Source organism: Dermacentor andersoni, chromosome 9, assembly GCF_023375885.2.
Source record: "Dermacentor andersoni chromosome 9, qqDerAnde1_hic_scaffold, whole genome shotgun sequence".
Classification (NCBI taxonomy): domain Eukaryota; kingdom Metazoa; phylum Arthropoda; class Arachnida; order Ixodida; family Ixodidae; genus Dermacentor; species Dermacentor andersoni.
The window spans coordinates 18127363-18153394 of NC_092822.1; the positions used below are offsets into that span (position 1 = coordinate 18127363).

The 26032-nt window shown below is 46.1% G+C and overlaps 1 protein-coding gene across 1 annotated transcript; it reads left to right on the top strand.

Moving 5' to 3' along the window:
- Positions 1-192: 192 nt before the first annotated feature.
- Positions 193-26032, top strand: LOC126527153 (tRNA (guanine(6)-N(2))-methyltransferase THUMP3-like). The gene is made up of 8 exons (XM_050174902.1): positions 193-522; positions 3524-3757; positions 12071-12360; positions 13351-13420; positions 14722-14846; positions 20000-20087; positions 22653-22790; positions 25630-26032. Exons 1-8 carry the CDS (start codon positions 208-210, stop codon positions 25738-25740), a joined length of 1371 nt encoding a protein of 456 aa, XP_050030859.1. The 5' UTR covers positions 193-207; the 3' UTR covers positions 25741-26032.

Here is a 26032-nt window from a genome sequence, read left to right on the forward strand (position 1 = left end):
ACTTGCTTCGAACACGTTCAGCAAAGCGCTCAGATAAATGTGCTCGAATTCGTTCACGTTGCAGTACATATTAATGTGCTAGTTGTTAAATTATTTGACTGGCTATAAACATATGCGTTGACATTTACTCAGATTAACTTCTTTCCGCGAGCATCATTACCATCCATAATGTTAGCATCTCAAACTGTCGTCGTGCCAGCATGTGCCATGATGTGCCAGGCCGAGGTCAATCCAGAGATTCGAAACCGCATTGGTTTGAAAATGGCCGCCACGTCTGACAGCAACATGGATAGCAGCATGCCCGACGGCGTGGAAACCGAAGTATGCGAAACCAGCTGCGACGGTGCGTCGACCGCGCCAGCGGGCGCGCACACGTTCGACGCAGTCTGCCGGATCGAGGCGACCGTGGTTACAGGGCTGGAGCACATTGCACGCGACGAATGTACCGACAAGCTGGGCGTCCGTCCAGAGACGGCGCGCGGCCGCGTATTCTTCGACCTGCCTGTCGACCGAGTCACCGAGGTGGGTTTAACTAGCGTGGAACAACGCCGGTCTTATCGTCACGCTGTGGCCTATAAATTTGTAGAAAAGTGGGCGCGTACGGAATAAGGAGCACGTCTATTCTATGGTCGCGTGCGCGTTTGGAAACAACACGCGTACCCGCTTGTTGACCATTCAGTGGGACGCGTTCGGCGTCACTGTGAACCCAAAAGAAGAGAAACGTGAAAATAATTTGAAGGATGGTATACGTTGATTTCAAGGAACTTTCTTTGTTGCGTACGAGTGCGCTTAACGTTATGCTTATTAATATTCGCCTGTCGGAAGAGGGACGGACGCCAACAGCGTTTGACGGCGTTCATTCGCGAGCTGTTGCAGTCGGCCCGTCATTTACGGCAGCTACGACGATTCTGAGCGCAACTGCATACGCCTTCGATGGATTCAGAATTGTGGTGTTTAGTACGAGAAAAATGCGGTGCTAATCAAAACTGTTTTTGGAAGTGCTGATTTCTTCTTTGGATATAAGAAGCAAACCAGGCTGTCACTTTGGTGTGACGCAAACGATTTTATTCTTTCTAAAATGAAGTTATGCAAGTGGGGACGCTGTGTAGTCCCTCTCAGGTTGTGCAGATATCTAAAAATTTAACATTTTTACTCAATTTCAATTCGAAATCTTAGAGGCCACATTGGTCCAGTGGATATGACCAAAGTCATCTAATGTCTTTGGTGTGGCATCCTCCTGTTGAGCACTAGGTCGGAGGTTAAGTCCACAGCGTCCTCGTTCCGATGGAGGCGGAGTCCTCCAACAGCTTTGGGTGCACATTAAAGAATCTCTTGTCAAAACTTGCCCGAGGTCCTCCATTATGGCATTTCTAATAGCCCCATAGTACTTTTTGGGCGTTAAATTAACAAAGGTTTAAAAAAATATATGAGAGTACTAGAGTGCCAGTCTACACAGCTTGTTACCAGCAGAGGTAGAGCCTGAACTTGCCCATACTACACTCGGAGAGAGGGCCAGGGCACCTGGAGTGCGCTCACAGTTCAAGTGCTTTTGCTGTACCAGTGTAAATGCTAGGTTAATGGGAAAGTATAACCTTGCTATTTCTGGCAAAAATATTGATCTTGGCTGCGTACTGATACCATGATATGCCATGAAATTTGCCAAGACGTTTATACTTCCTTAGAGAACTGACCTCGAGCAGTAATCACAAGGCAATCTTAAACCTACACAGAAGAAAGCGCTTCCTGCATTCTCCACTGTTTGCTAACGTTTTTTTCGTGGCTATGGTGGTAAGATGTTGGTGTCCGGCTTCATTTTTGCTCTCCCCTTCAGCAACTTTTTTAGCCTCCTTGGTTAAGCCCCATCAAAGAATCATAAATATGCCATGACTGCGGTTATGGCGAAATAATAAAAAATTCTGCCATAACCTATCTCACGTTGAATGTCAGCGTTAATGCAATTAGCATTAAAGCAATGCCGAATGTAAATTCAGACAAGATTGTCTGAATATATATGATGCAGGTTCCATTCTGCCCACGACTGGAGAAGTTCTGTAGGATCTTTTTGTCATAGAAAAGTGGCACACACCCGCTGACCCAAGTTGGTTTAACAATTGGTTTCGAATCTGGTTCCCTCAGCGCAGGAGCCTGATGCTTTATTCATTAGACGATGGACTACCTAGAGACCCAAGTTGATAATAGACATTGATAGATGGCTGCTAGAAAGGAAGTATCCTAAGAATGCTAATCACATTAAAATGATCATAGTCTGCCTAAAGTGCTTGTCAGTTTTGTAATGGGCATTGATAGGTTGATTCATTCATTTACGGATTTTTATGTCCCAAAGCAACTCTGGGGCCATGAAAGATGCTCCAGATCAGTTTTGACCATACGGGATTCTTTCACCTGTGCCTAAATCTAAGTATACGGGTGTTTTTGCATTTTGGCACCGTCAGAATGCAGTCACCACAGCCAGAAATTGAAATCTGCGGCCTTGTACTCAGCAGCTGATTACCATCACTGAGCCACTACAGCAGATATCTGTGCGTATATTTATGCGTATAGGTACACTGCTCTATTTGCCTGGAGGGTGTTCATTGTAGAGGGTCCTTATTCTAACAGTACGAAGTCTCATTCAGTAGCAGTGAAACAAAACAAAACACATTTTGTGATTCCAGTATCAAAACAGTTTAATGAAGGAGAAAGTACATTGATCAGGAAACTGCTTGTAGATACAGGAACTCAACAAAGGTAAAATAGACTGTACCACTTTTCTGCCATTGCATCACTTAATCTGTAAATAGCTTGCCTAGAATTGTTTCATTAAGCAGCCTTTAATGAGGAATATGAAGTTTGCTGCATTTCTAAATTACTCTTTTTGAAGATTTATTCTTTACTGGTAGAATGAGGAGGTTGAGGCTAACGGCGGCCTCAATGAGCTTGGCGAGCCCTGAATCCCTTCATGTACAACAGGGCGAAGAAATCTGTCATGACAACATGACCTCTTTGTCGACACAAAAAGAAATGTGTACAGTTTGTACTTTGTGCAGGTTCACTGTACAGTCAAACCCGGACATAGTGAATCTGAAGGGGATCACAAAAGAGCTCGACATATAGGTAATTCAGTATATCAAATAAAATGTTTATACAAAAAATTTTCAAGGGTATTTTACATATGTACGATGTATACAGTAGGTAATTTGTTATATGTGGGTTTGATATATCCTGGTTTGACCCTAGTATGAAATAGACGTCATAATAATAGATAAACAGATACCAATTCATCATGTGCAACAACATCGAAGGTAATGTTCAAACAAGTGAAGAACTGTGTGTGCCATAAAAACGACCACTGTTGAATTATTTGGGCTGTGCATCAACTCCACAAATGAAAGTCCAGTCTTGAAAGGAAACCGATCTTGAAAGCATACATCTCTGGTCCAAACTAATGCGTTTAAAGTAATTCAGTGTGCCTTTAATCATCTTTTATTTGTCGCTTGACAGAGTGGTGGTGCTAAATTGACAGGTGTGGCACCTTCAAGGCGTGGACAACCTCTATGTGGTGATTGCAACGTTTTCGAGCATGGAGGTGCCGTCGTCCAAGGAGGAAATGGAAGCAGCACTTGTTCCACTAGTGGAGAAGATGCGCTGGGAGACAGGCTTGGAGGTCTGGAGGCGGATGCACCCAAGTGCCAAGTTTGAACTGGCCGATTTCTTCCACCAACGCCAGAAAGAGCCTGACAGCGGTGCTGGTGATGAGGTGACAAAGTTTTGCCATTTCTACATTTTGATTGGGTGTGTTCTAATTATGGCAAGCATTGAAGCCAATCTACTGATGGGTAAGAGGAGAGGTTTGAGCCCAAGTATATTAATAAATTCAGGATATGTCTCTGTGCATTGATGCCACTTTCAACGTAAGCTGAAACAGTGCAGCCGAAATGAGGTTATGCAGAATATTGCCAGCCTTTTGTAGTCTGCTCAGATTAAGCATGCGTGCACTGGTGCAGTACAATAATTAGCAGTTTTCATGCACAAAGGCTATCTCTTCTTCTGCCAGAGAAGGCGTACTTACACAATCATCCCTGGATTTCTTGTGTAGAATGCTTCCATGCTCTTTTGTGCATGAAAGCTTATCATTTTCATATTGTATATCAGTGTATGCTTGCTTGTCCAAAGAGAGATGAAAAAAAGGAAAGAAAACATTGCTCTTTTTTGTGAAGGCAATATTAGAAACATCTAACAGCTCTGAATGGCTGCCAGTACAGTTATTAGATGTCGCAGTGCTCGTTCTGTGATCGGAGAGTGCACATGCGCACATGTCTAACTAAGGAACGCATATTGTCAAGAGAGGAAAAGCCAGTAAGTCAGTTCTAAGCGAACGGCCGTTTACAGTTCGTTTTTGCTGCAGCTACCACGCACACTTCTACTTCCTCGACTTCTAGCGTAACTAGTGCGTGCCATTACCCCTCCCTCCAAAAAATAAATAAATAAAGTTGGGGAGATGTTAAAAGCCACAAGGAGAAAATAAAAGAAGTGAGAAAGACAACGGAAGTGACGACAGGGGCCGCATCACAAAGTTTGTGGATGAGAGTCAGCGCGAATGGTAGGGCTTCATCCTGGTAACGTGAACAATGTCAGAGGAACGTGGTCTACGGGAGTGGTGCGAAGTGTCGGCTCGAATAACTTTGTAGTTGACAGGACTTAGACGACGCAAAACTATGTAGGGGCCGAAGTATCGGCGCAATAATTTTTCTGACCAGCCTCGCTGACGTATAGGGGTCCAAACCCATACAATATCTCCTGGGTTGTATGTGACGTCTCGAAGGCATATGTTGTATCGACGAGCATCTTGACTTTGTCGGGATAGAATTCATTGCCGCGCAAGGTGCCGCGCTGCATCGGCACGCTGAACAAAGGCGTCTGTATCTGGTGCGGTAGGTTGAGACGAAGTTGGTAGGAGCATCACGTCGAGCATAGTGGTGACGTCGCGTCCGTAGACCAGACGAAAAGGAGGAAACCCGGTGCTTTCTTGTAGGGCAGTGTTGTACGCGAATGTCACATACGGGAACAGTTCGTCCCAATTTTTATGATCCGTGGCAACATACATGGAAAGCATATCCGCAATCGTTTTGTTGAGAGGCTCAGTTAAACCGTCAGTCTGCGGGTGATACGCAGTTGCCGTACGGTGCGTTGTTCCGCTCAGCTGCAGAATATCTCGGACCAACTGGGCAGTGAAGGCCGTACCACGGTCTGTGATTACGACAGCGGGAGCACCATGTCGAAGAACGATATTTTTGATAAAGAAGTTAGCAACATCTGAAGCAGTAGCTCGCTGAACGGCTTGTGTTTCGCAGTATCGAGTGAGGTAATCGGTGGTGACAACGATCCAGCGGCTATCAGCCGAAGACTTGGGAAATGGGCCGAGTAAATCCATCTCGACAAGTTCAAAAGGTGAACAAGGAGGTTGGACAGGCTGAAGCAGACCGGCTGGTTTCAGTGGTGGAACTTTGCGACGCTGGCAATCTCGACAACTTCTGACGTACTGCTTCACGGTTTTTGTGAGTTTTCGCCAATAGTACTTCTGCTTGATCCTCGCGAGAGTACACATGAAACCAAGATGGCCCGGATGTTGGTTCGTCGTGGCATGCATGTAGAACGTCGTCGCGGAGAGTAGCGGGAACAACGAGCAGGAAAACGGTTGCCGTAGGGTGAAAGTTCCGCTTGTATAGGATGTCGCCACGTAGGCAGAAAGAGGACAAGTGACGCGCGAACTGCCGTGGGGGTTGTGGGCGGCTTCCTTCAAGGTATTCAATCAAGGGCTGGAGCTCGGAATCTTGGCATTGCTGTTGAGCAAGGTTTTAAGACGGAAGAGTACAAGGAAAACCAGAATCATCGTCAGTATCTAGTGGTGCGGGTTCGACGGGGGCGCGGGAGAGACAGTTGGTGTCAGTGTTTCTGGCCAGACTTATAGAGGATAGTCACATCAAATTCCTGCAACCGAAGGCTCCATCTTGCGAGACGGCCTGAAGGATCATTGAGATTCGCCAGCCAGCAGAGAGAGTGGTGGTCGCTGACAACACGGAAGGGGCGTCCATACAGGTATGGGCGGAATTTCTGGATAGCCCATATGACTGCCAGACATTCTTTTTCAGTTGCTGAGTAGTTTTTTTCAGCAGCAGACAAAGTGACCAAGGATCGGTGGTGTCTGTAGACGGATATGGAAGGCGTCGGATTGTGCCGGGCCCCAGACAAATGTGACGTCGTTCTTGATGAGTCGTTGCAAAGGTTCGGCAATTTCACAAAAATTGGGTACAAAACGGCGGTAATACGCACAAAGCCCTAAAAATCGGCGGACATCATGTTTTGTCTTCAGTATCAGGAACAGAGCAACTGCCATGGCTTTGTCAGGGTCAGGGCGCACACCGGTGCTGCTGACAATGTGACCTAGAAATTTGAGCTCCTCGTAGCCAAAGTGACATTTTTCGGGCTTCAGGGAGAGGCCGGCGGTGTGGGTAGCTTGAAGAACCACCTCAAGCCGCTGGATGTGTTGTTCAAACGTGGTGGAAAAAACAACTGCATCGTCTAAGTAGACTAAACACGAGTTCCACTTGAGGTCAGATAAAACTGTGTCCAATTTGCGTTGAAATGTGGCCAGAGCGGAACACAATCCAAAAGGGAGGACCTTATACCCCTGTCACACTGGGAGTTTTAATGTCATTCGAATCGAATGGCATTCGGTGCAACGAATGTCATTTGCCCGCGGAGGTGCTACACTCGAAAAATTAATGTCATTCGGTGGCGATATCAATGGCGATCATTCCGAAAAATACGTGGCAACTAAAGTAGAACAAGGTAGGTACAAAGTGCTTGCATAAGCAATCCATATATTTAAATATATTTTTGGGACGTCACTTCACTGAAAAAAAAAATATTTTAGTAATGCCTATAAAAAAAAGTTGTTCTATTTCAGACTATGTGGCCACTATAAGCCAAAACAAGGCTTAGCCACCTGAGTAGCCTATAAATTGAAAACAAATAAAATGGCTGACATGGCGTTGCTGGACGACGACGCTAAGTTGCAGCAGGTGAAGCGATTAGTTGCTGCGTACTTTGCATTACGAGAAGGCGTAATAATCGGAGGAAGCGATTAGACGTTCTATGGCCGACGAGCAGAGTTGCGGTGGCATGGGCGGCGGCCAGACGCTGCTGAGCTGGAGAGTAACAACATTTTGCGACAGCCTGCCTCACATATTTTGTGTCTTTAAAGTAACAAAACCACTAAAACACGCAAACGTTATTATTTCTATACGAGTACGGTTTTCAATTTGCAAATACTGTGTCCTGTTTTGCTTAGTTTCTGGGGTTGAGAGTACACATTCGCTCCGAGTGCGAAGCCGAATGAGTTTCTCGAACTCATTCGATTGCAGAAGTCATTCGGTGGTAATGGCATTAAATATCGCTGTGTAGCAACCGAATAATGTCATTCGATGCTAATGCCATTCGGTTCGAATGACATTAAAACACCCAGTGTGACAGGGGTATTAAATTGATAGAGACCGTCAGGTGTTATAAACGCCGTTTTTTCCTGGTCCCGTTCGTCAACTTCAATTTGCCAGTACCCACTAAGCAGATCCATTGAAGAAAAGTAACGGGCATGTCGCAGGCGATCCAAGGAGTCGTCAATTCGAGGAAGTGCGTAAACGTCTTTTTTCGTGATCTTGTTCAATTTGCGATAATCGACACAGAATCGTAGTGAACCGTCTTTCTTTTTAACTAATACAACAGGTGAAGCCCAAGGACTTGTCGATGGTTAAATGACATCATCGTCGAGCATTTGTTTAACTTGATGACGAATAGCATCCTGTTCTCTCTGCGACATGCGATAAGCGTGTTGGCAAACATATTGGACGGTTGGTTCAGTGATGATTCTGTGTTTGATTAAAGGAGTCTGTTTGATCTTCGACGTGGTGGCGAAACAGTCGCTAAATGACGATAGCAGAGTGAGGAGCCTCTCCTTCTCGTTTTGGTCTAGCTGTGGGTTGACGTTGATGTGACTGGTCAAGTCCACATCGCTGGGTTCCGGAATCGAGATAGTCGTTACCGAAGCACAGGCGTTGGACTTGGCCACCGTTACAAAGTAGGCCATGGTGGTATGCCTCGCAAAGTGCTTGTATTCGCCACTGAAGTTGGTAACTAGAATCGTGGTTTGCCTATGTTAGAGCTCTACGAGACCTCGTGCGACGCCGACTTCGCAGTCCAGCACTATGGTGAGGTTACCTTCGGCGATGCCTATTCCTAGTTGGTCTTGAGGGCAATCAATGAGGAAGAAGATGCTACTTCGAGGCGGTAACGTCACGCAGTCATCGACCACGCGTAAAGCCGCACGGTGATGTTCATCCTCCACACTCGAATCCGAAGAAACATAGTTAGAAAAAGTCACTAACAAGTCACGAAGGTTAATGATCGCCCCATATTCCTGGAGGAAATCCATGCCCAGTATAACTAGCCGAGAACACTTGGGCAGCACAAGGAAAGACGCTACGAAAGTCGAAGTAGAAATTGCAAGTCTCGCGGTGCATCGTCCAATGGGTGACACGAGGTGTCCTCTGGCCGCAATCAGATGTGGGCCGTCCCACGCTGTCAGCACCTTGCGTAGCCGAGTGGCCAGTGAGGCACTCATAACCGAGTAGTCAGCTCCCGTATCGACAAGTGCAGTTACCGGATAACCGTCGATGGAAGCAGTAATAGCAGCAGAAGTTCTTTTTGCAGTTTCGAATGAAGGTGTCAGCGGTACGTCACGAGGGGATGGGGTCGGCGGAGGATATTTGACGATTCGCATGACAGCGGCCTCACCCCCGGAGGTCACCGTTTTCAGTTTCCCCGGCGCGGGCTTCCACCGTTGACTCCAGCGGAATCAAAGGCGGGTAGAGCACGGTTTGGTGACGCGTACCGACGAGGTGAAGGCGACTGTGACTGTCTTCGCTGTGGGGCAGGAGGAAGCTGGTTACTTTCTAAGTATTGCTCGATTTCGTGCGGGCGTTCGCCATAGCGCGGGCAACGGGCGTCCAGATGGTATCCCCGCAGACCAATCCGTCGGTACTGGCAGTCGCGATACATGTGACCAGCCTCCCCGCAGTGATAGCACAACGGACTGTTGTCAGGGGCGCGCCATACTGTAGATTTGCGCGGACCAGGATGAAAGGGTGCTTGTGGATTCATGCGGTGGATCGGACTTGGGGAGCGTCGAGAAATCCCAGCAGGCGGCTGCGAAAAACCGCCCGTCGACGGTGCGCAAGCCCGAAGAGCATCCGCGTACGAGAACGTGGGAGGTTCGGGTCGTGTTGGTGGCTAGGGATGAACCACTTTGCCGATTTCTTCCCGAATGACATCCGTAAGAACCGCGGCACTGGGAGGTGCCGGAACCAATGCATAGGACTTCTGCAGTTCTTCTCGAACAATTTGTCATATTAGCTCAGTAAGGGACTCCCTGTCATCATTTGCAGGTACGAGAGAGCATGCAGCAGTCATGGTGGTCTGGCGTTCATACTGCGAGAGCCACTGCTGAAGCATACGTTCCACGACTGTTGCCTCACGAACGAACTGAGAGAGCGAAAAGCTGTTCCTTTATACCTCGCATTAACAGACGCACCTTCTTGTCTTCTGGCATTAGTGGATCGGCCCGACGGAACAATCGCGTCATGTCTTCGACGAACATGGCGACGGTTTCGTTTGGCATTTGGAACCTCAAAGACAGTGTCTGTTCGGCTTTTTCTTTCCTTTCGGGAGTGCTGAAGGCTTCGCAAAGCAGTCGGTAAAACTCCTGCCAGCTGGTAAATGAGGCTTCGTGGTTCTCGTACCATACTCTCGCCGCATCTAAAAGGGAAAAGTACTAGACCTTCTTCAACTTACGACGATCGTCCCAGTCGTTAAAGGCGGCGACCCGGTCAAAATGGTCCAACCAGTCTTCAACGTCCTCAAAGGCGTCGCCATGGAACGGGTTAGGCGTGCGAGGCGCGTTGAGAATGCATGGTACGGCAGCATTTGGGATCCCCTCGGTTTGGCTTGCGGTAGTTGACATCTTCCTCACGGTGCTTGCCAGGGGACTGTATTGCGGTGGAAGACCTTGGAGGCGACAGTTGCTTCGATAGATTTCTGCCGTCCCCGAGGTACTGGCGTCGGTAGCTTCTGGTTCAGGACCCGTAGGCATACGATGGATGCGTACCCAGCGCCTCCACCAGTTTGTCATGAGAGGAAAAGTCAGTCAGTCAGTTCTGAGCGAACGGCCGTTTACAGTTCGTTTTTGCAGCAGCTACCACACACACTTCTTCCTCGACTTCTAGCGTAACTAGTGCGTGCCAATATATTATGTCCCTTAGCAATGGCCCCTTTGAACACTTAATATGCTTCACCACATGACACGGTGATATACCGGTGACACGAACTTGAGAGTACGCACCGTTATGCAACACATATTAGAGCTTTACCTCACACACACTCCTCAACGCATGTCGTGATATGAAGCAAACTGAGTTATGCCTGCACTGCCTATACACAAATGGCTTGGATTTAAATCTGGCTTCAGCTAGCTATATAGCGCATAATGGCAGTTACGATGCCAACTGTGCTGTGCAACGTGTTTACTCTTCTTTCTTTCTTTTTTTGTGGTGGAGTTGGGGCAGCTTTTTAGAGGATTTATGGCCTTGTCTGTTCAATTGGGCAAAATCAAGGAAGCTCCCAAAGAAAGCGGGAGAGTTAGCAGGTATGCAATACATACACCAATGCTGCCAAGAAAAGATGTGGCCCTAATGAAGACAAGTCCCATTGTCGGAATGATGGCTCCAGCCTGAGGTTTCCCTTATTTTGTTCTCTGTCGATCACTTGTCACTGTGCATGCCATTGTGAATTGGTACTGGTCAATAGTGAAAGTGTAAATGACACCTGCAAAGGTACATACATTCGTTATTTAGACTAAAATGCACTCATCATCTGAAACATCATATAATGGCTCTGATCACATCACTTGATTGCTGCAGTTAACTTGCTGTTTCAGAATTGCTGCACTGCGCCCCTGTTACTTTGAGTTATACTTTGATTTGCTACCCCACCCCCTCTCCCTGATCAGAAGAACAGCCTTTACCTCAATGCGAATTTGTTGTGCCAGTAATGCAGCACTACCGTTCATTAGCAATAAGGAGGTAGCTGATAACCTATGACATTCAGGCATTGATGCAAGGTTCTCGGCTATACTGTTTTCAGTGAGGCAAAGAACAGAAGCAGCCATGCTACAATGCATGCCAGCAGTCGCAAGAAAGAAAAGTGAATGGTCTGGTTTTTTCCTTGTCTGTTGTCTTTTATTGCACTAACATGTATCAAGTCAAATATGAACAACTAGCAAAGCAGCAAGTGCAATTTATTGCTGTGCCCTCGTGTAAAGCTGGATTCACATGACAGATGCTATTGTGAATGAAAATAGTCACATGACATGACATACGCTGGATCACTTCGCACCTAGCATTCCCATGACAGAAGAGAAAAACTGGTGATTACACTGATGAACTAATCCTTTTCATTTCATGATAGACATTCTGTTTTGCGCAAAGCCAAGAATTAGTACTTCAATACAGAATGGGACACACACCACAGAGACTGCAAACTAACTGTAGTCTTGCTCCTTAAGGCATAGGCACGAACGAATGTAAGTGCAAATGGGCTGTGCTCTCTCACTTGCAGTCATCGAGCGAGCAACCACAGCCACGCATTTCTGTTTAACATGTTTAAATTAAACGAGTTACTTGAATTGGATTGAAAATAGTTGTTTCTAGAATTGGGTATTTTGGCATTTCTAGCTGAAAATTTCAAAGGTGATTTGGCTTGCTGCCATATGTATTGTGAGTCTCTTTGTATGAGCCAAGTGAGCAGTGTGGGAATGTGTGACGAATAATCCTGTGATGTGCAATCCATAAGCCCAAATCGTACTTCAGTTCCTCATGTGTATCCAGTGTAACGGCTCACAGACTGCAGATGCACCATTTCTCACGCTTGAATTCGCCATGCCACTCTGCTATTGAAACAGAAAGAGACCAACAAGAAGGAAGGCCCCAAGTTTCGGGTGACCTGCCATCGGTCGGGCGAGAATCACAAGTTCACCTCAATGGAGGCGGCGGCCGTGTTCGGGGGTGCGGTGAACGACTTCTTTGGCTGGGGCGTGGACATGCGCAACTATGATCTGGAAGTGGTACTGCACGTGGACCCTGGCTGCGTGTACGTCTGTCTGACATTGACCCAGGCCAGTCTGCACCACCGGCACTTGGAGCACTTTGGACCCACTAGCCTTCGCTGCACTATTGCGTACAACATGCTCAGGCAAGTGTTGTGCCTGTCATGCTTTCACTTTTTAGAAGTATCTTTACTTACCTTGGGCCCAACTCAAGCTTTGCTATTCAAGTGCATAGTACTACAGCAACCTGCATATTTATTGTAACAGACCCACTCTGGTAGCTCAGTGTGACTACGGCATTCTGCCACTGAGCACGAGGTGGGGGGTTCAATTCCTGACCAAGAAAGGAAATGCCAGAAAGGAAATGAAAAGTTTTGGCTGCTGCAATGGTCTCCAAACTGTTGCTTGTGATGGTGCATGTTCCAAGCTGTAACTGCATGACTTGGGACAAAAATATAAATCGAAGAGCATAAAAAGGGCAAGTGCTGTCTTTCAACTGAGAGTCAACTGAACTGCTGAGAGCGCTGCAATATGATAGCACATGAGTGCAATCACTTCGTTTTATTTTATATTTCACAGGCTTTCTTTAAACACTGAAAAGAAATCGCCACACAGCATGTACATTGCCGTAGAAGATTGGAGTGGTCGTTTCTGAATCCCCTCGACATTGTAACGAAATGCACTTTGCCCTAAAGTAAATATTAATAATTTTACATAATTGATCTTACTTAACTAATTAAGCAGAATATAAGAAATACTTTAAGGAGCGCCACATGGTGGCAAACCATGCGATTAACCACTTTTTAAACTCTTGGTTCATGTTACGTGAAACACCCTGTGTGTGTGTGTGTGTGTGTGTGTGTGTGTGCGCGTGTGCGTGCGTGTGCGTGCGTGTGCATGTGTAGTGAAGTTGAAATAGAGACAGAGGTATAATTAGCATGTGCAACACAGACCAGATACCTATGAAAAAACTCTACTCGTTGTCATCGATACACATCAGCCCAATGCAGATGTTTTCTGCAACAAAGTGAAAGATGGTTTGCTTACATGTGGTGTGCCTTTCAGTGCCATTTGGACTTCAGTGCATTCGTAGTCCTTAGTGATGGTACATATCGCTTGTGTGTACCCTGCTGCAGGCTGTGTGATCTGAAGCCGAGTGACATAGTGTGCGACCCCATGGTTGGCGGAGGGTCCATTCCACTGGAGGCGAGTGTTTTCCACTCTCAGATTATTGCTTGCCGATTTTGTTTTCACAACAGGAAAGTTTACATGCCATTTCTTCAGGGACCCCGCTCCATGTTTGTTAAATGAAAAGCTGTCAACTTTCTGAGCCTATTAAAATCATTAAAAAGCAACATGTGCAGCATTTCAACTGTTATGAATGCTTCATTTTAGCAGTACTCATAACATTTAAGCTAAGGCTATGTGTGCTACCTCTCTGCTACTTCATTGTAGTTTGCATGAAATATTTAAAAAATGCTGTAACACTGTAGCTGCTTTTCACTGCAGCCATGTTTCACTTGGCCGCCTACTTGGAGTCCGTCATTTCCTTTCACCATGAGTTTCTACTCGGTCTTTCCATGGCCTAAAATGAAGTACAAGGTTGCAGTTTTGCAGTGATGCCTCTTCCGATTTTACTCCTTTTCGCACTTTGTCAGTGGTCAGAGCAATGCTCTGCCTGCTTTACCAGTGGTATCAGCAGCAGTGAATGGTGGATGATAAAGAGTGGCATAAAATCGAGTGGACGGCATCGCTGCAAAATTGTGGCCCATGATTATGAGTGTAAACAATATCAGTGGAATAATAGGAACAAAAAGTTTGTTTTACGGATAATGCAAAGCAGTGAAGTAATAGCTGGCACAGTATTAATCTTGCATAGTTCTGTGCTTTTTCAGTCATAGTAAAAATTTTCAAATGCACACAAGCAATCTCCTTTTGAGAAGAAAACATTTGTCTGAGTTGTCTTCGTTTGTGGAAGTGACTCTTCCCAGTAATGGTGAAATGGCAAAAACATAGCTTCTTTCTCCTCTTTCCTATCCACATTTTACCACTGCCTTTATTTCAATTAGAATCACCTATGTTCTAATTTATGAATGAGTTACAGAGGACAGCATTAGCCAACCATCGTGCATCAGCCAGTAATGGCAACTGGACGTATAATTGCACTCTCCAGGAACTGTATCAAAAGCTGTATTAGCATACAGCTCTTTTAGCAGGCTGACCTATTCCAGTTCTTTGCTCACTATTGTGGAAATTCAAAGTTTAGATAAAGGACAGGGCAAACATGGATTAAGCTTATGGGAGTTATTATGGAAGTGGAGTGCCTAGTTCAGGCAAGGGCCAGGACTGGAGTCTCATTCAAGTCAACTAGTATCAAGGTGGCACACATTTGGGAGTCTCTAGCACATATTCCTGCATACAGCATTGCGCGCAGTCTCAACGTTAGGGTTCACTGTCTTTTTGCATAATTATTGTTTGTAATAAGCACATTGTGTGTACTTTTGCAGGGTTGTGTGAATTGGCCGCAGACTGTTTTTGTGTGCGGCGACAACCACCCCTTAGCTGTGCAGCGCACATATGACAACCTATCTGCACTCAACGAAAAGCGTGCCAAGGCAAGTCCCGAGGGCAGGTGTGTATTGCACTAGGACATCTTACTGAGCTGGTTAGCACGTTTCTGTTGGCGTGATTGACTTCACACATAAACACAAACCTCGCAAGGAACATCGATGGAATTATCTGAGAACTACAGTGGAACCCCGTTCATACGTTTTTCACAGGACCGAGGAAAAAAAACGTAACAGCCGGGAAAATGCAACAGTGAGGAAAGCTCCGAAAATGAATGATAAAAGTGCAGCTTCAACTATAGACAATTTATTTCCACAGAGTGCGCTTAGGAGTTAAAAAAGTCTAGAATGGTTGCTTGCCGTTTCTTTCGCTCGCTAGAAATCACCACACGTTTCTCAATAGCCTGGAAAGTCGCATTGCTGTCAGCATCGCTGTGAGGTGCGATGTACCTGCGGAGGAGGTCCAGAGCCGCGACGGCTTCTCCAAAGCTAGGATTTGGCAACTCCCCGGTATCATGCGGCTCGTGCTCGTCGTCACTGCGTCACGGCAATGGCAATGGCCGAAGGAATATCCGCGGGAAATTTTGCCCTCTTTGGCGTAATCATGCTAACGTGATAACGATTGTTTAGTATTGCTGCGGAGCGCGCGCGTCCGAGCAGCCCGGTTGTGCGCAGCACGGCGTGGTTTCGCGAGAAATGTAAACAAGAGAGGAGAGCTGGCCCAATAGGCGGAGCAACGCCATGAGCGACGCCAACTCCCGGCTTCACTTTAGCTTCACAAAGAGTGATGTCAGGGCCTCTCCTGAGTTTCCTTCCTCCGCGACTCGACCCGTCCAACAACCATGCGGTGACCGTAATCACAGTGATGATAGTGAGAGCATTTTTCACGAATGGCCACCTAGTGGCGGCCTCTCGAACTGGCGTGCAGCTTCTTGCAGCCAGTTCCATAGCCAAGCTCGGCCAAAACTTGTCAAAAGCCAAAATGGCGGTTGGAGCACGTTGCCTACTTTAGCCCAGGCGGGTTTGGGGTGCTAAGTTGCGACGTATCATACGGGAACGTTTTCACAGCTACTACGTAACAGCGGGGTTCCTTATGCATTGGATCCTATGGAAGCTATGCCAGGACCGGATGAAAACGATGTAGCAGCCGGGAAAATGTAGCAGTGATGAATGTAACAGCGGGGTTCTACTGTACCAGCAAAAAACAATTTTTATCAAGATTACTTGGCCTTATCATGGTGGTGATATTCTTTGTCCGCAGCCTCCTCTGTTTTCGGGAGTAAGCAATCGAGAAATGCTATGCATCTTTGAATGCACGCTCTGACTGATGCACAGATTTCTCCTATTAGCCTTGCTAAAGTGCGCTTTCCCTGAATGTTCTTTGTGTGACACATACACAGAGTGTAGATACAACATAATATCAAAACACTAGCCTAGCTGTTGTCGGGTCGTCCATTTCATCAGGTGATACATGAATTTAACGGTACACTCTATTTGTGCAGTTGCAAAGTTGCATATTTGTTCAGTTGCACAAATGAGGGCAGTATGGTATACTCGTGCCAGTCATAAATGACCAATCATTTTCAGTTCAAGTTAATTTTACTTTCCTGAGAGAGGAAGATTTTCTGGATTTTTCACAGCTTGATGAGGTCCTAAAAGCCCAAGCAGTGCAACACTTCTCATAATACACAGCATGCTAGATATGTGCAGAAAAGTATCGAAAGGAACATGATTCTCTGTACTACTAACAAGTCCGGAGAGCAAACAGATGCACTGTGTTGCATCTGGGTCGCAAGCCCCCAAGGGTAGCGTTGGCCTGGCGGCCTGGGGCACAGCTGGAAGCATCCGAAGGCCCTGGCAAAGGATGAGTCTATTGCTAACAGAACAACTTGTTTATTATAGCATCGCAAAAGAGCGGCTGGTCAGGTCGACCGAAGTGGAGAGACGGGAGAGCACGTTACTCAACGGAAGAAATCGGAGCCTCCCTCGGCGTCCGTGGGCTGCTGCTTTTATACTCTCGGAGTCGAGGGCAAGAAGGAACGGCTCGGGATGAGGCGCACGTGACGGCGGCGCCCGGACACGTTGAGACGAGAAGTGACGCATCCGCCGGGCTGGCGCTGGTCAGACCTCCTCGCTTCACAGTTGGGGAGCTCCTCTCCCTGGCTGCCGTGCTTTGACAAGCGTGGGCACTAACATGTACACACACACACACACACACACACACACACACACACACACACACACACACACACACACACACACACACACACACACACACACACACACACACACACACACACACACACACACACACACACACACACACACACACACACACACACACACACACACACACACACACACACACACACACACACACACACACACACACACACACACACACACACACACACACACACACACACACACACACACACACACACACACACACACACACACACACACACACACACACACACACACACACACACACACACACACACACACACACACACACACACACACACACACACACACACACACACACACACACACACACACACACACACACACACACACACACACACACACACACACACACACACACACACACACACACACACACACACACACACACACACACACACACACACACACACACACACACACACACACACACACACACACACACACACACACACACACACACGAAGACACGTGGCATTGAAACATGCCTGGACGCGCTTGGCAGGAAGCGTTGCGGCAGCGCGGAACGGGCCAAAATGTCCGCCACTTTGAACGAAGCCCCGGCGTCCGTTGCATCCGCGCCGGCTATACCGCGCGTCATAGGCGAAACGTAAGAACTGTCAGCGATGACTGGGTTGTGCAATCCAGTGTGGCTCAGTGGCACTGCCGGATCTTGCAATGTACTCTGACAACACTGTGTTGTATGAAGTTTGTGTTATGATATCACGGAACATGTATAATATGCCAATACTAGCAACAGCTGTCATGAACATAGTGTAATATACTTCCGTTAATCGACCGCGATGAGACCGACAAAATTGATTGAATTAACCAGAAGGTGGAACAAGGTGCAGAAAAAAACACCCAAATTGATTCATTTGGCAGTATATTCCCAATTCTAACACACGCCCAAATCAAATGTGCACCCACTTTCTATGTATACAGAGTAGAAAACTAGCGTAGAACGCCATTAAAGCTCCTAAGCAAAGTAAGAATCTAACGCGCACCCAGTTTCTTATTTAGAAAAATGGGCAGGTATCAAATATGCATTGGACAACTGAGGCCGGTTTCCTAATTAGAGCTTCGTCACATGGTTTCTTTAAACTCAGCTTTGCTGCATTACATATATTTAGTGAAAAAGCAACAAATTTTCAGCGTCTGCCACCCGACGTCCAAAAACTAGCTGTTCGCTGCCTACCAACTTTCTCCAGATATTTGACACCCAGCTTACACTGCCACCGAAAGTAATCGTGTGCGGCATAGAGCGTGGACCTATGAGATCGTAGCAGAGTCTTTGACTCATCAGTTTCCTAAGTCAAGCTCGTCTGGTGATGATGACTCCTTGCGGGCTGTGTCGTCGGCACAGTTGGTGGCGTTCGCTTGCTCTTGCTTGCATGGAGTGTGGGGTGACGAATGCGCAGCAGCGCTTTGCGTTGGATTTCAACCACACAAGGTTCGTTGCCAAAGTCCATGGAGGTAGCCTCTATGTGATAAAGCATGCGAACGCCACGAAAGTGGTTTTGATATCCTGTCCAATCGTACCCCGTAGGCAATTTTCGGCCCAGTACTTCTGAAAAAACTAAAGAAAAGGCTTGTGTTAGAATCAGGTGGATAACGTAATCAGACATTGTGAGGTATGGTTATTGCCTAAAAATCTTCCTAGGACAGGCTGAAAATAGCCGTTTTTATCAGGAAGTTGACATGTGTTCAATGCATTCGTTGTCTCCCAAGCTGCGCCGAGGCAGACGCTGCCACCAAAGAAATCGCTATTGGGGTGACTGACTGGTCAAGCTCGAATTATCTGGTAAAGGCAAATTTTAGGATCGAAATAACGAAAGTTAAGGCCCATAGAAATGCGTTGGTGCTGTCTGGGACCTTTCGGTGGGAATCAAATCAACTGAATAATCTAATTAACCAGAGTCAAAGTAACGGAAGTCTATTGTATATGTAGGGGCATCTGCTTTACTGAACCTAGCCACCTGGCTCCGTTTAATGGCCCATATCCTTGAGCAATCAGCTTTGGGGTACTATATCACCTTCGAGAGGTTTCACATGACTCAGCATCATATACGTGAAAGTATGCAGGAAACCACATTTTTGGCTATGTTGGAAGATAGCTAGCTTGTCATAGTGCCAGGAATGTTGTCGGCTGTAACACCAACACGTCCTATGCCAAGTCATTTGAAATCTCGCGAAAGTGATCGCTCAGAATGTCATTCCAATGCTCAGAACACTTCGAAACTGGGCTTGGTAGGTGGCAGGATCCAGCCACCTGATGGATAATAGCATGGCTCTGTGTCCTAATTGCTGATGCCTAACATTCGTTCCCACAGTGTGTGGAATCTACATGATCTTTCCTTTCCACTTTGTTATGTAGAAAGTAATGTTTTCCGCAACTGACTCTACAATATTACAGTCCACGATGGCAGCATCTGCTCTTTGAACTTCAAGAGGCACCTGCCGCACATTATGAGCTCACACCTTCTGCAAATAGTAGCTGTATTGGCTGCAGTACCTGATGATGTCTGTAATAAATCCCAAAAACTGGGCTAGTTAGAATTGTGACATTGATAAAAAATTTCCAGCACTTAGTGGAAAAGAGGAAGGCAGAAGTATCGATAGAAAGCAACAGGACAGAAAGAGCGCTCCGATTGCTTTGCGTCCGTTTGCCTTCCTCTTTTCCACTAGGTGCTGGAAATGTTTTACTGATGGTGAAATTCAATAATGTTTGTTTGCAGGCTAGTTGGTGACGCATTCTTTGTAGCAGTGTTATAGCACGTATAAACATAGAAAAAAACAAGAAGGAACAGGACAAAGTGCTGACCACAATTTTTGGGGACCTTAGACAAGTTCTGAGTTGTGGTCAGCACTTTGTCTTGTCCCTTCTTGGTTTTCCTTACGTTTCTATGTGCTCTAACGGTGCCACAAAACATGACTGATGATGGCTGTTTATCTCGTGGTGTTGCTGCAGCGGCCAGCTGTGCTTGGACGTGTGCCAGTGGGATGCATGCTCTTTGCCGTTCAAGACTGCTTCTGTTGATGTCTTCATCACTGACCTGGTAAGTAGCTCTCAATGAATCTCGGCCTCATAGTTTCGCTTAGATAAGGAAGCCTTGTAAGGCCAAACTTAGTACAAGGAGCTTCGAGAAAATAACTTCCAATTGGTATTTCAGTACTCATAAAAATTGAGGGAAAAAACAACCGTGTTGATAATGTCAGATTGAGTAGTGCATGGGCTATTTATTGACATGTGAAGCACCATTTCTTAGGAAATTGTCACAGCACCGCAGTGAGCCTTCTTGTGCCACTTCCTGCTGTGCAAAATCATTACGTTTCTGGCAGGGCAACGTTTTGGCAACAGATTGCTGTTCTTACAGAAGTGATATCCTGGTTTCACTCATTGGTGGGAGGCCAGCATGACACTGTCAAACATAACTTTGTGCTATGCTACAGCTAATGTTTCAACGAAACTATGGTTCACACTAGGAAAAGCAGCCTGTGCATCACTGTCTGACATATAGACTTTTTTTTTTTTATGTGTGAGTGTTATTTAAAAATTTATTGGAATTTACTTTCTGGACAACCCTTGTACTGTGAAGTCTGAGTTATGCGCAAGTGTAGAGCACGGCAGGTCACTTGCGCAGAAATTCACAAGGTGGCAGTAGCATGAAAACGAAAATTTTCATCCACCAGAGGGTAGCACAAAGCTGCTAAGTAAGCCCAATACAGCTTTTTAAGAAAAGAAAGCTTTGTACTTGAAATCGATATGTGCTTCGTTTGTCATAGCACAGCACTATGCTTTTTTATGCCGCTCATTACTTTGAGATTGTCGCAGTTTTTTGCAAGGCTAGATTTTCTCAGTGATGCAGCTGACAGTAACATCAAAGCTGCAAAGGAAACACAATATATATTTCTGAGAAAAAGCTTTGCGGTTGAAACTGATATGGATTTCCTCTGTGGCTTCTCTCTGGCAACCCGCCGTGGTTGCTCAGTGGCTATGGTGTTGGGCTGCTGAGCACGAGGTCGCGGGATCGTATCCCGGCCACGGCGGCCGCATTTCGATGGGGGCGAAATGCGAAAACACCCGTGTATTTAGATTTAGGTGCACGTTAAAGAACCCCAGGTGGTCAAAATTTCCGGAGTCCTCCACTACGGCGTGCCTCATAATCAGAAAGTGGTTTTGGCACGTAAAACCCCATCATTCAATTTTTTTTTTTTTTTTTTTTTTCTCTCTGGCAGATGAGAATTCTCCCTTCCTGTGTAGAGCGTGGGCAGATTTTTTTCTCTTGCAAGTCTTCAGTTGCTAAGCTTTGCAGCGGATGATTTGTGATTTCTGGCACTGGAACTTTTCAACACCCCTGTGCAGCAAACTGGCATAACTTCAGCCAGCCCGTGTAGTTAAAGCACCAGCAAAGTTAAAAGCTGCGCATCAGAGTGTTCCTTTCAACATTCGACAGCAATGTACTTTATGGACAAGCGAGATGTACATGCAAGATTTAGCCTTGATTGAAAAGATAGAAAAGATTAATCTCGTGTTGATGGAAGTAGACACGGGCACAATTGCTGGCTAGTATGGTGCTCATTGGCCATGTCAAGCTGTATACACTGCTTCATGTTAGATGCTCGAAGTGAGGCAGCATTTGACACGGTCAGTCCCCGTGATGGAGACCACTTGGGAACGAGTAATGGCAGCTACCCTTCTGAAACATGATTGTTCGACCACTTGCTTTGAGTGAGATAGTTATGGAGTCAGTGGTATGGCATTTACTGCAACCGTTGGTGACAGGACCTTTTCTGTGCCTTCCCTGACCGTATTTTTACTTCAAATGCCCATAAAACTAGCAAAAGAAAACCTAAAGAAAAATAACTATTTGATGTTCTCGTCCTTGTAATGCTGTGCTCCTCTGTCAATTTGCTGTAATTTTTTTCTCATGTGTCCAGCTGTTAGGCAGGGTTGCTCAAGCCCCCATATGGCTTCTGCAGGCCCACTTTTCTATTCACCATTTTATTATCATCATTATTAGCAACTCCACACCCACTAGTGCTGTTCTTGTTTGAAGGGGCATGTGCACAGGCCAGCCATGTAATGTGTAGGCACAGTAAAATTGGGAGAGCAGCAGAAAACAAAAGTGAGACTAATGATGATGTTACTGCTGATGATGGTGCTTGCACAACATTGAAAAGCGTTACTGATGAATGAAAGACATTAGATGAGGGGCCATGACATTCTGACCTACCAGCGATGTTGACAAAGAGGCGTTACTCAAAGAAAGGCTTGGCTGACTCCCACTACTACTTGTTTTGCAGTGATAGCAACTCTACAAATGTTGAAGAATGAAAGGGCAGAAAGCAGATGACAGGCATGTTGCTGAACAACGGTGGGATTGGGAGACCGATTGTGAGCGAGGAAGCGTGGTGATGCATAGCCATACCTGTGATTTTTTGTGATTGTATCGTACGAATGCCCAATAATTATAGCTAGCTTACAATTGTTGTGTTGATGCCGATATCACCAAGCACTGCCACAAGCGCAGCATCATCGGGGTCTTCCGTTTTCTTTATTGTGCTTCGTGAGTGGACATTGCTAGACCTGCCGGGCATTCCTGCCTGTGTCTTTTGTGCAGCCTTTCGGCAAGCGAATGGGCTCTCGACCAGACAACCGGATGCTGTACCCCAGGCTGCTGCAGGAGCTGGCTCGAGCTGCCCGTCCTCGCACTGGGCGAGCAGTGCTCCTCACTCAGGACAAGAAGAGCCTGTCCCTGGTAAACATCTGCATGCTTTCTCACTGCAGTGCATTGGGAGCGTCCTTGGAAGGTTGTTCAATAGTTTATTGCAGTAAAGGGAATCGGCGCTGGCCAGGTGGCACTACGGCAACCTGAGTGTGCGACTAAAACATACTGACGCTGTTCGCTTGGGGCGCCACGAAAACCACAGAACAATTTTAACGATAACAGACTTGTGCCTCTAACAAGACTGCCAATGTGCGACGTGTCCAGCCAAGCTCTGTCCATGTCCATTCCGAGAAGTACATGTGCTCCTACTATTAGGTGCACAAATGCCCAATCAGTTAAGTCGCTGGATACATCTCTCGATATGAACGTAAACTTGCAGGCACAAAATTTCTGGTTGTGAACATGCATGTGTTTAAATGAAAGATCATGGCAATGTGTAGCCATACCTGTGAGCATCTGTGATTTTATCGTTTTAGCGTCCAGTTTGGGGTATAATTGTTTTTGAAAGAACACAGAACACAGTCCCCAATTGACTTGTCAAGCTGTTTTTTCTTAACCCCAGGATTATTCAGACCTACCCAAGTCAGTGCCACTCACCCATCGAACCAATGCACAAAGATAACAGATTTTTTTATGGCTCTTAGTAAGTCTCAAGAATAAACGTAATGAATATTTCCATTAGTGTGTGGCGTAGACCATTCTTCTTGCGACGATAGAGCAGGGTGCCTGTTCATAGCGTCTCTACTGAACAATCACCAAATTCTATAAATATGCAGTCAACAACTTCAGTAATTGAATGCTTTTCAGTATTTTTTCACCAAGCTTTATCGTTTCTTGGCTTCAACCATAGTATTTTCAACCGTCAAAGTTAGGAAGTTTGCCTAATCCAGGAAAAAAAGAGAAGACTGCATTGACACTCTTCTTCATTGCTGCTTGCTTTGCCACAGTAATCTCTAAAGTAACTTTTCAGGTAAACTTGGCCACTTGTGCTGAACTCCTTTTTAGAAAATTCAAGTGAATAAAGCTTGAAATTTCTCTCTCCCTCTCTTACTCTCCCTTTTGCTTGCATTGAATGTGCAGTAGTGGCACTGCATCATCGTGATGTCACATCGTTTATGAGTGCCAGAAGTGTAAGTGTGCAAGCATAACATGCATTGTTTTGAAATCCTTTGTGTTACCCGCCGTGGTTGCCCCGTGGCTATGGTGTTGGGCTGCTGAGCACGAGGTCGCGGGATCAAATCCCGGCCACGGCGGCCGCATTTCGATGGGGGCGAAATGCGAAAACACCCGTGTACTTAGATTTAGGTGCACATTAAAGAACCCCAAGTGGTCTAAATTTCCGGAGTCCTCCACTACGGCGTGCCTCATAATCAGAAAGTGGTTTTGGCACGTAAAACCCCATAATTTTTTTTTTTTAATCCCTTGTGAATCCAGAGGTTGGCCACACCACCACACCATGGTGCGCCATCATGCCACGATGCATGTCTGTCATGGTCCCCAGATTTGTGATGGGATTTTAAATTGTGCAAATCAATCAATTATACCATGATGTAGCAGTTTCTCAGCCCATGTGCTGGTGACCAAGTTCAGTTTGTAGAGATACAGCTGCTTGGCAAGTTCACCTGCTGCGCTGAGTAATAGCTGCCACTGTTCGTTCGCACGTATGTCTGCAAGCACCTTTGTTTCACAAGTGCTCTTCACCCCCATGTGTAAAGTAACAAGCGTACGAAATTGAATGTAAATGCCTTCAATGGGTGGATGCAGCACCCTGTACATGTCAAACACACAAGACAGCACAACCATGGCAGAAAATGCAGCATTTCTGTGTCGATTTATTTGTTCTTTATGTGGTTGCACGAATGCATTTTCTTTTAATGGCCTATGGCCTTATACCCTCTTTTGTTCTTCCCGGTTCTGGCATTTCCTGCTTCTTTTAATTGTTCTCCACCTTCATTTTCCCAATGCAGTCAGCTTTCATAACATGACCTTGCATAAGAGTCATGCTGAATGCAATTCCAGCCGCTCCAGGCCAACTTGTATTCGCTGGTAGTGTGTTCGCTGGGCTAATAACAGGAAGATTAAGGGGAACCAAATGGCTCGATTATTGTTAGTCACAGCCACATGAAGCCAACAGACAAGGAAAGACAGGGAAAATTATAATGTTTTTTTTTTATTGAAGTGTAGCAATAGTAAGGTAAACATAAATTAAAGTGTACGAGAAAACAAGTTGCCATGAGTAGGAGCCAAGCTCATAACTTCAGCTTTAGCTTGCAGTGCTCCAGCACTAAGGTACAGTAATGGGCATCCTCACATCCAATTTCTTTATTATGGCTGCATTTAAACTAAAAGAAGCAGTTCATAGTCTCTCTGCTCTCCTTGTCTTCATTATCTGTTGGTTTCATGTCCTCTGCCCCAAGTCTTGCTGGTGCAGTCGAATGTCAATATAGTGAACATAGTTTTAACAAAGTAAATGTAAAATTGTGAAGTGACCACAAGAAGTCTAGAATCGCTGCACAGTAGATGATCAAGGGTCAACTAGGAGGGGAAAAAAAGGAAGGAGGGAGTAGAAGAATGAATTAGTGGAATAGCCATTAACCCATGCTTACCTCTTACAGAAATACTTCTTGCCAACATCAACGTGTATCAAATATATGCTTAGAGCGAATATCGAATATGATGAATTTTGGTGTTGAATTAGGCTTTGCTATAATGAGGTTCATTTGTTGTCGGGTTGCTAGTGCAGAGTCCGTCTGGTGAGAGTATCTGCATTCTCTGAGCATGAGAATACAGAAGCTACCATAGGTTAAGCGATATTCTTGTTATTAGTCCACCTGCATCCTCGTTCACACACAATGGCGCATGTGTACAGGCCGTGGGGCGGCTGGGCCGGCTGTGGAGGCAGTTGAGAGTGCACGGTGTCAACGTGGGCGGCTTGGCAGCGGCCATCTACGTTCTGCGGCGCACTGACGTTGCCCTGTGAGGCCACTGGCTACTCCAACTGCCACTGCCGACTTATTTGACAGGAAGGCTACCAGTCAAGGCAACCTGCTGGTTCAACGACTTCCTATGTGCGACACAAGGGCCGTGTGTGCATTCAGCGTGACAAGCCACAAAAGAGTTGTGACAATCAGTGACTCTTTCTTTGTTCCCGCTCTGCTCCTCTCAAAAACACGAGGAGGGCTAGTGTACGGGTTGCGTGTCAGCAGCCTTGTAGATGTTAAGAGGACAAGTTCATGTTTGCTTTTGGTGTGCAGTAAAACTTGCCAACTTGC

What these genes read in the sequence shown, in the direction of transcription:
- LOC126527153 (XM_050174902.1), top strand. Translation starts at nt 208, where the DNA reads ATGATGTGCCAGGCCGAGGTCAATCCAGAGATTCGAAACCGCATTGGT. An exon ending in CTGTCGACCGAGTCACCGAG is followed by an intron (nt 523 to 3,523) that starts GTGGGTTTAACT and finishes CTAAATTGACAG; the next exon opens with GTGTGGCACCTTCAAGGCGT. An exon ending in ACAAGAAGAGCCTGTCCCTG is followed by an intron (nt 22,791 to 25,629) that starts GTAAACATCTGC and finishes GCATGTGTACAG; the next exon opens with GCCGTGGGGCGGCTGGGCCG.